Genomic DNA, 13,953 nt, shown 5'->3' with positions numbered 1-13,953 from the left:
GGCAGCACCTCCACCAAGTACTTTAGAGGTGGCCAGAGACGGGAAACAGCCAAGCCAGGAAGCTCTGGGCACCAGCTCTACTGGTGGTGGTGGTGGTGGTGGTGGTGGTGGGGATTCTCTTCTCCTAAAGTGTCTTGACCATGATTAGCACCTCTGCCCCTCCAGGGCCCTGCTCATCTTGTTCACACAGTGAACCCCTGCTTCAAAGAACCCCATTCACCTCTCCCTTCCCTGAAAAAGCCGTCTCATCCTTTGCCTTGGGAAAGAAGCTGCGAGCCAACTGTATCATGCGCCTGTTCTGAGGCAGCTGACCAGGCGCAGAAGGGAAGAGACCCCGGACCCCGTCGACGCGGTCAGGCTCCCAGCGGCAGCTTGGGTGCAGCCAGCGGTAGTAGGCAAGGCGCAAAGCCAGACCTGACAGTAGGCAGGCACCTCCCGCCAGCAGCAGCCAGGGCTGCAGCAGGGCCCCGCCTGGCAGCCAGGCGGTATGAGTCACCCAGGGGGCTGCCAGCAGAGCACTGTCACCCAGAAGGAATGCCAGGTGGATGGCCGCCCGGCCTCGGGTACGGCCCTCAGATACGTTGAACCAGGAGAAGTAGAGGATGGTGGCCACCGTCGCTCGGTACAGCCACTCGGAGCGGGGGTCTGGCATGAAGTCTGTGCCCTGAAGCCACACCCAGAGCAGCAGCACCAGCCACAGGCCCAGGAAGTGCAGGGCCACGTACCGGGGGAAGAGGGCTGAGAAGAGGGCCACGGCCAGGACTCGGGGGCACAGCAGCAGCAGGTTCCACACGAAATAGACGAGAGAGGAGCGACAGCCCAGGCCCGGCTTGGAGGGAAGGCAGGTGCGCAAGGCCCGGTGGTAGTCCAGCAGCGCCCAGGAGATGCCCAGGAAAGACAGGCTGACGCTGATCACTACGAAGAACAAGAGGAAACAGGTGAGCCCTGTGGGCAGTCTGCCTGGTGTCCCCTCGGGCTCCCAGGGGTCTCGGGGACCCTCCCGGCAACCGTGAGGTAGGTGCTGAAGTCTCCCCGTTTGTGAATGGGAGAATGCTCAGTGAGTTCACACAGCCAAACACAGAGCGCGGATGTAAACACGGAGCCTGTGCTTCACTGCCACGCGTCACTCTAAGGAGCTACTCTGGGGACAGGAGAGCAGGGTATGAGGGTGTGCCTGACTTAGTCACCCCAGGCTGAGACAGGAGGATCTCAGGTTCAAGGCCAGCCTCAGCAACTTAGCAAGGCCCTCAGCAACCTGATTCAAAACAAAAAGTATGCCGGGCGTGGTGGCGCACGCTTGTAATCCCCGCGCTTGGGAGGCAGAGACAGGAGGATCGCGCAGGTTCGAAGCCAGCCGCGCGCTGGCTTAGGAGACCCTGTTTCTAAATAAAAATATAAAAATAGGTCTGGGAGTGTAGCCCAGAGGTAGAAGGGCTTCCAGGAACCCCAGTACCACCAAAAACAAAAAAAAAACCAAAAAAAAACACAAAAAGTATGGGTGTATGAATCATAGCCCCCCCAAAAAGAAATGGGGGCAGGAGAGCCCCTGGGTGGAAACAGGCCACAGGCTACAGCTGTCCTCAGGGCAGGAGGGATGTCTACGGCACAGGGCTCCTCGCTCCCCTTTAATCTCCTCCATGCACAGCCTGGCCTTGGTCTTGACTCTCCGGATCCAGGAACTGACCCAGGGGGACCTCCTGCTCACCCTGGAAGCAGCAGGACCTCCGAGGAAGGGTGGCAGCCGCACTGGAGTGGAATGCGTCCTCCCTCCCCCTTCCCCAGGCCACTCAACAGGGGGATTCCCAGTAAACACTGGGAACCCATGGGACCCAGAACCCATCCCCAGCCTGGAATCAGATTTGCAGCCATCGTCCTTTCTTGTATTTATTTATTTTTGGTACTGAGGATGGAACCCAGAGGCATTCTAACTCCAAGCTATATACCAGTCCTTTTTTATTTTTATTTTTTGTGGTACTGGGGATAGAACCCAGGGGGATCCTACCTCCAAGCTACACCCTCACCCCTATTTTATTTTTATTTGAAACAGGATCCTAGCCAGGTGTGGTAGCTCAAGCTTGTAATCCCAGCATTTGGGAAGCCGAGACAGGGATCCCGGTTCATGGACAACCTCGGCTACTTAGTCAGGCCCTTTGTAACTCAGTGAGACCCTGTTTCAAAATAAAGAATAAAAAATAGGGATGGGGGGTGTGACTCATAGGGAGACTCATAGGGTGTAACTCATGCCCCTGGGTTCCATGGGGGGGGGGGGATAGGGCTGGGGTGTAGCTGGAAGGTAGAATGCCCCTGGGTTCCATTCCCAGTACCAAAAAAAGAAGAAAGAAAAAAAGGAAAAGAAAAAGAAAGAAACAGGGTCTCAATAATTTGCAGAGGCTGTCCCCATGTAGCTTGGAGATAAAATACCTTTGGGTTCAATTCCCAGTACCAAAAAAAAAAAAAAAAAAAAAGGCTTGGCCCAGGCTGCTGGGTTGGCTAGGAGCACCTGCCCCGCCCTGCAAGCTCCACCTTGAATATCCCCTGGAGTCACCATCCAGACCCCACCCACACAATGCTTTGTACCGGATGTTCCAGTAACAATCCACCCACTTCTGCCTGTGTCTAATCACACAGTATTTCTCTATCTCCTTCTCCGAGCTCCAGTGACTAGAGGAATTACAAATTCAAGGCCAGCTACAGCAATTTAGCAAGACCCAGTTCAAAATAAAATTAGAAGGCCGGGTGTGGTGGCGCACACTTGTAATCCCCACTGCTTGGGGGGCGGAGACAGGAGGATCACGCTGGTTTGGAGCCAGCCTTGCTGGCTTAAGAGACCCTGTTTCCACATAAAAAAAAAAAAAAGGTAAAAAATAGGTCTGGGAGTGTAGCCCGTGGGAGTGTATCCTTCCAGGAACCCCAGTACCACCAAAAATAAAATTAGAAAGGCTGGTGATAAAAAAAAAGCTGGAGAAAGCTCAGTGGTAGAGCACTTGCCAGCATGTACAAAGCCACTGGATCCAATCCCCAGTACTGCTTGAACCCCAGATTCTGCTCACTGGGGGTCCCCAGGCAACCCAGTACCTTGCAGGCAAGAAATGTTTGCTAAAAAAAAAAAAAAAAGTTGAGCCGGAGCCAGAAGTGGTGGCGTGCGCTTATAATTAATCCTAGTACTTGGGAGGCTGAGACAAGAAGATTGCAGGTTCAAAGCCAGCTTCAGTAAATTAGTGAGACCCTGTTTCGAAATAAGAAATAAAACCAGGCTGGGGTATAGCTTGGAGGTAGAATGCTTCAGGGTTCAATTCCCAGGACCTAAACAAATAAACAAATAAAATCTGTGACCCCAGCCCAACATATACTGCACTTGGCCCTGCTCCTCGGCACTCAGTACATTCAAACAAACCAAAATATGTGCCGAGTGGCTGCTGAGTGACCCAGGGCAAGTCAAGTCGCTTTACCTTCCTGCACCTCCTTCCTCTTATGTAAAATGTTGGAAGAGTCTCCTGGGCCATAGGGAGCGACGGCAGGGTGGGACTGGTTTCCCTGGGAGGCTGTGGGTGTCCCTAGCGGGAACGTCAAACTAAAAAGGGGGACACAGGCTAAAAGGAGGCCCTGGATTCTGAATCAGATGAGGTGGAGGCCTAGCCTGCCAATGGCTGAGTCTGTGACCTTGAGCTAGTCACCCCCCTTTTACAAGAAACCTTCCCAAGGCTCCTCCCTGACAAGCCTTTTCCTTGTCTGGCAGGGTTAGCGAGGCCCGCCAGCCTCTGCCCCTGCCTCTCCCCATCCTCACTCAGCACCTATTCTGTGTGTGCACACTTATTTCTGGGGATGGAACCCAGGGGCATTCTACCTCTGAGCTAAAACCCCAGCCCTATTTTTTTTTTACTTTTTTTTTTTTTTTTTTTTTTTTTGCAGTATTGAGGATAGAACCCAGGAGCATTCTACCTCTGGGCTATAACCCCTGCCCTATTTTTTATTCTTTATTTCAAAACAGGGTCTCACTGAGTTGCAGAGGGCCTAAGTAGCTGAGGCTGGCTGCGAACTGAGATCCTCCTGTTTTAGCCTCCCAACTAATGGGAGTATAAGCATGCACCACCACGCCCAGCTTTTCTTTACTTTGAAACAGGGTCTCACAAGCTGCTAAGGCTGCCTTCCACCTCGATCCTCCCGTCTCAGCCTCCCAAGGTACTAGGCTTTATGTGCATCCCCCATTTAATCCTTGTACTGAGGATTGAACTCGGGCATTCTACCTCTGAGCTACACGCCCAGGCCTGTTTAATTTTTTTTTACTTTGAAACAGGGTTGTAGAGGGCCTCACTATGTGGCTGAGGCTGGCCGTGAACCTGTGATCCTCCTGTCTCGGCCTCCCAAGGACTGGGATCACAAGCCTGTGATGTGTCACCATGCTCAGCTCCCATTTAGTCATCAACCCTAAGATGTAGGGGCATTTATTATCTCCAATATTCAGATGAGAACAAACTGATACTAAGAGCAGTTGTGATTTTTCTAAACTCCTGTAACCAGAGAGTGAGTTTAGCTTTGAACTCTCATCTACTCCTCAAGTTTGGTCCCATTTTTTTTTTCCTCTGTAGCCCTTATTTATTTATTTTGCAGGACTAGGGATGGAGCCCAGGGGCATTCTACCTTCGAGCTACACCCCCAGTCCTATTGTTTACTCTTTATTTTGAAACGGAGTCTCACTAAATTGCAAAGGACCTCATGAAGTGGCTGAGGCTGGCTGTGAACCCGGATCCTGTCTCAGCCTCCTGAATGCTGGGATTGCAAGCATGCACCACCACACCCAGCTCCTGGCTCTTTTTTTTTTAAAAAAAAAAAAAAAGCTCCAGAAAGCCCAGTGTGGTAGCGCATGCTTGTAATCCTTGTAATCCCAGCATTTGGGAGGCTGAGGCAAGAGGATCCCGGTTCACAAATAGCCTCAGCTACTTATTAAGGTAAGGCCCTTTGCAACTCAGTGAGACCCCGTTTCAAAATAATTAAAAATAGCTCGGAGATAGAATGCCCCTGGGTTCCGTCCTCAGTACTGCAGAAAAAAGAAGAAGAAAAAAAGGGCCAGGCATGGTGGCACAGGCTTGTAATCCCAGTGCTTGGGAGGCCAAGACAGGAGGATCGCAGACAGCCTCAGCTACTGAGACCCTCGGCAATTTAGTAAGGCCCTGTTTCAAAATAAATAAAAAAATGGGGCTGGAGGTGTAGCTCAGAGGTAGAATGGCCCTGGGTTCAATCTCCAGTACCGCCAAAAAAAAAATAGTGAAAACACAGCTGACTTTGAAGGGGGGCTCTCCAAGCCGTCAGGGGCACTCACGCTGGTAGTATTCAGCCCGTCCACTCTGTAGCATGATGACCAGTGCCAGCGTGAGCTGCGGCGTCGTCTCCAGGAAGGTCTCAAAGAGCCGCAGCATGCTGATGTCCATGGAGAGGAAGTCTGCGTAGGCCAGGTCATACTGCGAGGGCGCCTCCTGCCGCCACACCCACAGCCCCTGGCGCAGCCCCTGCAGGCACCTGGGCAGCACACAGGGGAGGCCACAGGGCCGGGTCAGTGTCCTGTGGACGCCTGTCTCCCACCCCCCTGGCGACGCAGACAGGCTCCCATCCCGGCTCGTCACCCTCGTGCTGGGGGGCCTGGGGCACCTGCCTCCCTGAACCTGTTCTCTCCTCCGTATCAGGATAATAAATACAACTTTTCCTGCTGGTTAGGCACTGTGCCAAGCGCACAAACCCTGTTTATTCCTCAGGAAATCCTCATTTTCCCCATGGAGAAATGGCGTCAAGAAGCTAACAAGAGGGAGGATCTTCCGAGGACCTGCACTTCGGAATGAAGAGCTGACCCGGGCAGTAGTTTTCTCCCGGGAGCCTGGGGACAGACAGGGCCGGGGACTGCTGCTGAGCTGGCCCGGCCGGCGGAACCCGGCTGAGCTTTAGGAAGAGCGGGCTGGCCAGGGAGAGGAAGGGCTGGAGGGGTTAGAGTGGAGGTGGGGGTCCCATCCAAGAAACTGCTGGAACAGGCCAGGAAGAATAGGGGTGAGCCTGGCCCAGAAGGGTGGGGACGGAGACTGGAGTAGAGTTAAGAGTCAGAGGGGCTGGGGTGTAGCTCAGTGGTAGAGCGCATGCTCACCAAGCAAGAGGACCCGAGTTCAATCCCCAGTATATGCACACACGCAGTTACATTTTTGTCAGGCTTGGTGGCGCACGCTTGTAATCCCCGCGCTTGGGAGGCAGAGACAGGAGGATCGTGCAGGTTTGAAGCCAGCCGTGCACGCTGGCTTAGGAGACCCTGTTTCCAAATAAAAATGTAAAAATAGGTCTGGGAGTGTAGCCCAGAGGTAGAAGGGCTTCCAGGAACCCCAGTACCACCAAAAAAAAAAAAAAGTCAGAGGCTGGACAGACAGGCTGGAGCCCCCAGCAGGCGGTGGGAGGGGACGAGGCACCAAGGTCTCCCCCGCCCAGAACTGAACCCGGGTCAGGGGGCAGAGCCCATTCACCGCAGCAAATCCACTCATCAGAGCTTGGCTGTCACTGCGCCTTAGGAACCTGACCTGAGCTCACCAAGGAACAGGCAGGGAGGGCTCTGGGGGCTTCAGATGCCCTGACAAGGGCCCCGCCTCGGCCCTGTCACAGGCAGGAACAGAGACCCCGTTCAAGCCAAAGCTCAGCAGATACAGAAGGGAAGGTGTATGAGGTCATCACAAACACAAAGCCCACGGAGGATTGCGATCGCTGTGCCCCTCTGCACTGGCCTGGGTTGTACTGGTGTCTGGACAGTCCCTCAGGCAAAGCAGCAACATTCAGAGCTCCTCTCTCTCTCTGCTGGAGTTTTATTAAGACCAGCCACCTGGGCTGGCGCACCCTTGTAATCCCAGCATTCAGGAGGTGAAGACCGGAGGATCGCAGTTCACTGACAACCTCAACTACTTAGCGAGGCCCTTTGCAACTCAGTGAGACCCTGTTTCAAAAATAAAAACAGACTAAAAAATAAGGATGGGGAGTAGCTCGGAGGTACAATGCCCCTGGGTTTCATCCCCAGCACTGGAAAAAAAAAAAAAAGACTGGCCTCCCATCCCAAACCACACAATGATGCCCTGGCTTCATCGCATGACTCTTGACTCCTTGGTTTCAGTGTCTGCTCTCTTCCAAGTCGTGCCAAAAAGAAGCCCAGTCCACATGTATTTTCAGAGACCCGGCTGGTGCCCAGCCCTGGCTGGCTCCAGGGGCATGGAGGAGTCAAACTACATCTCTGCCCTTTCATTCTATCTGGGAGTGGGAAGAAAGTGTTCAGGGAGGGGCAGTCAGCTGAGAAAGAAAGGAAGAAGTCGGGCACGACGCTTTCTGGCTTTCTGTCTGCCTGTAATCCCAGTACCTGAGAGGCTGAGGCAGGAGGATGGCAGGCTCATTGCCAACCTCAGCAACTTAGTGAGACCCTGTTTCAAAGTAAAATAAAAAGGGCTAAAGGTGTAGCTTGGAGGTCAAATATCCCTGAGTTCAATACCAGAAAAAAAAATAACAGAAAGGGAGGGCGGGAACACCAGTGTCTGGGGGTCAGGGTGGTGGAGGTGATCACAAAGCTGACATTTGTTGAATGCTTGCGCTGCACCAGGGCAATTTACAGGTGTAGTTCATTTGATCCTCACAAAACAGAAGCAGGCACTATTCCCAGTCCCACGGGAAGGAACAATGAATAAACTGAGACGCGGAGAGGTCAGGACCAGGCTAAAAGAAACAGCTCGGGCGCACAGCCCTCCCGCCAGCAGTGCCCGGAACACTCCCTCTCTCCTGCTCGCTCCTCACAACTGGCCCGCCTGCCAGACCCCTCGGTCCAGGACTGCCTCTTTCCTACAGAGGAGGGAGCTGAGGCTCAGAGAAAGCCAGAAAGGAGGCCACAGGTGTCACAGCCAGACTGGGACCCCCAGAAAAGCCTGACGGGGTGAGCCCGCCGCCTCCTCCTCGGGGCCTCGGTTTCCAGCGCGGGGAGGGAGGTAGATCTGGAGGTCAGCTCGGCGCCCGCTCCTCCCGCCCGCGGGTGCTCACCTGTACAGGTAGCCCAGCTGCAGGAGGTGCAGCAGCGCCAGGCAGCGGCGCGGGGGCTGCGGCTCGTGCAGGCCGGCGGGGTCGGCGCGCAGCCAGACCCAGCTGAAGAGCTGCAGCGCGGCCGAGGCGAGCAGGAGCAGCGCCAGCACCAGCGCGGCCCACAGGCGGCGGCCGCCCAGCGCGTACTGCGCGGCCACCCACACGTCGGCGCCCAGGTCCAGCAGGAAGGCGGCGGTGCCCCCCACGCCCCAGACCAGGTCCCAGGGCAGCGCGGCGCGGGGCGCGCAGGGCATGGCCCGCCGACCGCCCTCCGGACCCGCCGACCGCCCTCCGGACCCGCCGACCGCCCTCCGGACCCGCCGACCGCCCTCCGACCCGCCGACCGCCCTCCGGACCCGCCGCGGGAAGGAGGCGGGAGCGGCCCTCGGGGCGCCCCGGCCCGCCCCGTCCGGGGAGGAGCGAGGCCCGGGCGCCGGGGCGGAGGTCGCTCGGGACCCCGCCCCAGCCAGCCCAGCTGCGCCCCCGGGCCCGGAAGACCCCCGCCCTCCGCTTGGCGGGCCTCTACGGGCCCCGCGGCACAAAGTTTTGCATCTCCAAGGCGCCTGGGAAGCCCAGAAAGCAAGAATGGCCCGAAGACCCGAGCCCAGAGCCCGCCTGCCTCGGTGACCTCTGACGTCTGCGCGGCCGCCAAACCCCACCAGGAAAGGGACGGGCTCGTGCCGCTCCCCAGACGCCGGGCCGCGAGCTCCGGAGCCCGCGCCGCAGAGCTCGGGCTGGGGGGGCGGGGGGGCGGGCCGCCCCGGGAAAGGCCCACCGAGCCTGTCTCCTAGTGGCTTCTAGTACCTGCTGGGGAGTCACTTTGCATGTCATTTACATATTAAAAGAATGATGCACAGAACTAGCGCACCCTGAGCATTGTTTTATTTTTTTGTTGTTTGTTTTTTGGTACTTGAGATCGAACCCAGGGGCATTCTACCGCCCACCTTTTTTTTTTTTTTTTAATGGTTTCCCCAAGTATCTGAGAGCCTCCCTAGGTTGCTGAGCCTGGCCTCGAACCTGCGATCTTCCTGTCTCAGCCCCCCCCCCCCAAGTACTGCAATTAGGGACATGTGCCCAGCTGTGGACATTGTTTTTGTGGATAAAGCGTGAAACTTGGGGAGGGTGGGGAGAATGTGCATCTGGAGGGATCTCTGGGCTTCGTTTCCTGATCGGCTGGCCCATCCCAGATTATTCTCCTTCTACGGGGCGGGAATGTGGGTTGGAGGGGGAAGATGGCGGAGTCCAGCTCTGGACAGGATCATGGCGCCCCATTTTACCTGGAGGAAGGCGAGCCCAGCCTGGAGCAGGCAGCGCCCAAGGTCACTCCGTGAGCAGCGCGAGCAGGCCCAACAGCGCCCCCAGCAGGAGCGCAATGGCCGGCGCGGGCGCGGAGCCCGGGGCGCGCAGGCAGGCGGCGTAGGCGTCGAAGTCCACCTGTTGCATGGCACACACGTGCTCGGCGCGGCAGGTCTCCCCGCAGGCGGCGGCGTCGTAGCTGACCGAGTTGTAGGCATAGTAGCGCTGCAGCGCGGCCTGGTCGCCGGCGATGCGGGTCAGCGCCTCCTGCAGGGAGCGGGCGCTGGCGTCTGGCACCGAGTAGGCCTCCGTCAGCCGGTACTCCAGCTCCCAGCGCGGGGTCTCCTGCAGGTTGGCCTGGCTCAGGTTCATGAAGTAGGTCACCATGTCCTGGAGCGAGGCACGGGCCAGGCCAGTGGTGAGTAGTCTTGTACCACCAATCCTGCACCAGGCATTTGCCCCCGACTTGATAGCCGTAATAATGGCTATTAGTGAGCATTGAGCTACCGACCAGCTATGCCTGGCCGGCATGGCGCTGGGTCTGGTGAGATAGGCGCGCTTTTTACCTCCATTTCGCTGATAAAGAAAGGGATGCCTATGGAAGTTAATTCACCTGGCCAGGGCCGTAAAGGTGGGCGTACAGTGGCACAGGTGTGCTTGAGACCCAAGGTGTTTACTCCACTGCCTGTGTTTTCGGTCCCACCCGGCTCCCATTCACAAGCTCGTTAACAGTTTTCAGAATGAATGGGGTTAACCTCGAGGGAGCGCCTAGCCTTCTAGAACTGTGGTTGATGGGGGTTTAGGATCCACCCAGGACCCGCTAGGGCGGGCCCAGGGCTATCTTCAGAGCTGAAATCTGAAGGGTTTATCCATCCACCGCTGTCCAGTTAAATTTGTGATCACTAGAGCAGGGCCTGCTGGCGCACGCTTGTAATCCCAGCATTTGGGAGGCTGAGACCGGACAATCGCGGTTCGCCGACAGCCTCAGCTACTTAGTGAGGCCCTCTGCAACTCAGTGAGAGCCTGTTTCAAAATAAAGAATAAAAAATAGGGCAGGGGTGTAGCTCGGAGGTCAAATGCCCCTGGGTTCCATCCCCAGAACCGGAAAAGAAAAAAAAAAAAAAAAAAAGTCATCACCAGGGTTTGGAGCCCCAGCTTGAGCAGAGGGAAATCACTTGACCTTCCCGAGGCCCAATGGTCAGTAGTGGGGGAGCTGATTGGCTGAGAGGTAGGGAAGGCGGGGATACGCTTAGGCCCCGCCCACCCTCTGATTCTGGCCCCGCAGACTCGGGGCCCCTGACCTGCAGGCTCAGCGTGGCCCGGTCGTACTCGAACACCCGGATGCCTGGGTTGTTGGCTCCGTTGACCACTCCGGGCAACGTGGTTTTCCATGGGGTGACGCCGGGTGTCAGGAACATGACGCTCACCGGGGCGCCTTTGAGAGAGAGACAGTGGGATAAGAGAGGCCGGAGAGAGAGGGAGGCGGCGGGCTGGCGTCGCCCCCAGGCCCAGCACCTGCGTCATCATAGAACATCCGAAAGCTGTCGGTGTGGTGGTGCCCAAAGAACTGCCCTGCGATGACGCGGTGGTGCCTCCGGACCACCTGCAGGTACCGCTGGTTGAAGTCTTCCCGGAACCACGCTTTGTTCTGTGTCTTCTCAAAGAATCCGGGGGGCACGTGGCCAATAATGTACACCTGGAAGGGGTGCCAGGGCTCAGAGACGTCTCCTCCCACCTTTATTCTGCCCCTGGACTACATTCCCAGCCTGGTTTTGCTTTTTATTTTAAAACTAAGTTGTTAAGAGTCTCACTAAATTGCTGAGGGCCTTGCTACATTCCTGAGGCTGGCCTCGAACCTGCTGGCATTACTGGAATTACAGACACGCATCGCCGTGCCTGGCTCTCTTTTGTTTTTAGCTCAAAAATCTTACCCTACTTCTGAACCTGGCTCCAAGATCACCGCCTCCAGGAAGCCTCCCTGATTCTTCAGAGATTAGCTTGCTCCAGAGTGCAGGCTGCTCTTGTGCTGGTGTACCCTGTACTGTACAGGCTCCTGTTTCACACTCCTCCAGGATTCAGTTAACAATACCTGGGCACTTGGCCCCAACTGCAGGAGGTAGAATGGGGGTAGGAAGAGGAGTAAGAGCTTAAATTTGGGGGATCTGGATGTGGTGACCCAGCGCCTATAATCCCAGTACTCTGGAGGCTCAGACGGGAGAATTGCAGGTTTGAGGCCAGCTCCAGCAACCTAGCGAGACCCTGCTTCAGAATAAAAAATAAAATACAGCTGGGCGAGCCGGGCGTGGTGGTGCCCAGTACTTGTAATCCAGGTAGGTGGGAGGCTGAGACGGGAGGATCACAGGTTTGTGGCCAGCCTCAGCTACTTAGGCCCTCTGCAACTCAGTGAGAGCCTGTTTCAAAATAAAGAATGAAAAATAGGGCTGGGGTGTAGCTAGGAGGTAGAACAGCCCTGGGTTCAACACACACACACACACACACACACACACACACACACGTGCGCACACACAGCATGAGCTTTAGAGTCAAAGTGCAGCTTGGCCACGGCTGTTTCACCCCTCTGGAAGAGCAGCCACCAAGCGGAACACCCAGAGTTAAATGACTTAATCCAGATCAGGAACTGCACCGCGTGGCTGATGCTGGTGGTGCGTCCTCACGGGCGCCAGCCATGGGATCCTCTCGGGCCATGCCGGACGGTGCAGGGACTCCGGCAGAGGAGACACAGGGCCAGTCCTTGAGGGGCCCACAGCCCTGCAGACCAGATGGTCTGTACACACCCCTCAAGGCGGGTCCCCTGAGATCAGGACACAGTGCTGGAGGCTGCCGGGTGTGTCCCAGCCCCAGAGAGAGCTCCGCCCCCTTTTTTCCCTTAGCCCCCACCCCCGTGTGGCTTGGGACTCCTGTCTGCAGTGGGCTCAGGGACACCGCCCACGGGGCGTCAGGAGGGTGGGAGAAGCCTGCGATGGAGGTCCTGGGGCCCGGGGTGAGCGGCGCCCAGCTGGAGGCCTGCTCAGGAAGTGACCCAGAGAGTCAGGAGGAGGAAACAGGCCCCCTACCATCTCCCCAGCGCGGGACGCGTTGGTGAGCACGGCTTCCAGCCACTGGAACTGCAGGCCAGGGTCCGCCATGCCAGCCGTCTGCTCGTTGCTGCTGTAGTAGAGGTTGGTGTTCAGCACCACGATCCGCCCCGCCGGGCCGGGCCCAGGCAGCTTCTCAGAATAGAAAGCACCTAGGGCGTCAGGCCAGGGAGAACCTGAAGGGGTGTGTGCCGGTCTCCACCTCCTCTCCCACCTTCCCCTGCATCCTCCCTTCCCATCGCTCCCATAGAAGGGGTATCTCAGGATAAAAACAAAGACTCTGTAGCCCGGCTGCCTGGGCTCAAATCCTGGCTCTCTCTCAATGAGCTGCGCAACTTGGGAAAGTTACTCCGCCTCTCTGTGCCTCAGTTCCCCCATCTGCATCATGGGACTAATAACGGCTAATGTGCGCGTGCCCGTCCAGGTCCGCCGTGCCGTCTTCCCCTCGGCTCTCCGCCCCAGGCGCTGACCTAGGCAGCCCAGTCATGCTCCTGGTTGGGTTTGACGGATGAGGAGTCCCAGCAGCAGGAGCCGAGGAGCAAGGAAAGAGGCGAGCGGGCCCAGGTGCAGGCCCAGGTGCAACCGGGCTGGGGGTGGCTCTGGGCCTGTGAGTCTCATCCGGGAGACTTCGCCCCAGGGAAGATTTGGCAATTTCCAGGGACACTTTTAGTAGTCATAGCGAGGGGTGTTCGTGGCCTCTAGTGGGTAGAGGCCAGAAATGCTGCTAAACATCCTCCGACACACAGGACGGTCCTCCGTAAGAAAGAACTGTCCAGCCCACCACATCAGTAATGGCAAGGTTCCTACCAGCCTGAGCTGAAGGTTTCTGCGCCCTCCTGGGGTTGCTTCAAAGAGCGTAGCTCGGTGCTGAGGACAGTGCCGGCATGTTGTACACGATGAATAAATACTGGCCGAGGCCACCGGACCTCAGCAAGGGAGCGTGGGAACGCGAACACGGACTTGGCAGTCGTCCCTGGATCTTCTCTCAAGCCTGCCCTCGCTAAGCTGGGTGATCAGCCCCTACTTCAAGGGGTTTTTATAAAGATGAAATTAGATCCTACCCTGGCAGGGGGTAAGTGCTCCTTATAGCACGACTGGTGTCAGTACCTTTTTTTTTTTTTTTCGGTGCTGAGGATGGAACTATTTTATATTTTCTTTGGAAACAGGGTCTCACTAAGTTGCTAAGTAGCCTTAGTAGCTGAGGCTGGCTTCGAACCTGCCGAATCTTCCTGTCCCAACCTCCCAAGCGCTGGGATTACAAGCGTGTGCCACCACGCCCGGCGTCAGTACCTTCTTTTTTTTTTTTTTGTGGTACTGGGGTTCCTGGAAGCCCTTCTACCTCCGGGCTCCACTCCCAGACCTATTTCATATTTTTGAAACAGGGTCTCTTACACCAGCGCGGCTGGCTTCGAACCTGCGCGATCCTCCTGTCTCCGCCTCCCAAGCGCGGGGATTACAAGCATGTGCCACCACGCCCAGCTTCAGT

The 13,953-nt window shown here is 56.6% G+C and overlaps 2 protein-coding genes across 2 annotated transcripts; both read right to left on the bottom strand.

Moving 5' to 3' along the window:
- Positions 1-202: 202 nt before the first annotated feature.
- Positions 203-8,330, bottom strand: XKR8 (XK related 8; the record flags this gene model as incomplete). Its single annotated transcript, XM_080693456.1, has 3 exons — positions 203-915; positions 5,318-5,514; positions 8,038-8,330. 3 exons carry the CDS (start codon positions 8,328-8,330, stop codon positions 203-205), a joined length of 1,203 nt encoding a protein of 400 aa, XP_080549582.1.
- Positions 8,331-9,381: 1,051 nt separating this feature from the next.
- On the bottom strand, positions 9,382-12,518 carry SMPDL3B (sphingomyelin phosphodiesterase acid like 3B; the record flags this gene model as incomplete). The annotated part of the gene is made up of 4 exons (XM_080692347.1): positions 9,382-9,762; positions 10,674-10,807; positions 10,888-11,068; positions 12,447-12,518. The coding sequence occupies 4 exons, from the start codon at positions 12,516-12,518 to the stop codon at positions 9,397-9,399; spliced, it is 753 nt and encodes a 250-aa protein (XP_080548473.1). The 3' UTR covers positions 9,382-9,396.
- Between the last annotated feature and the right edge of the window lie 1,435 nt (positions 12,519-13,953).

The sequence above is a fragment of the Muscardinus avellanarius genome (assembly GCF_963383645.1).
Source record: "Muscardinus avellanarius genome assembly, chromosome: 3".
Lineage (NCBI taxonomy): Eukaryota > Metazoa > Chordata > Mammalia > Rodentia > Gliridae > Muscardinus > Muscardinus avellanarius.
The sequence above is the reverse complement of the archived record's forward strand: the minus strand, read 5'-3'. Positions and strand labels throughout refer to the sequence as shown.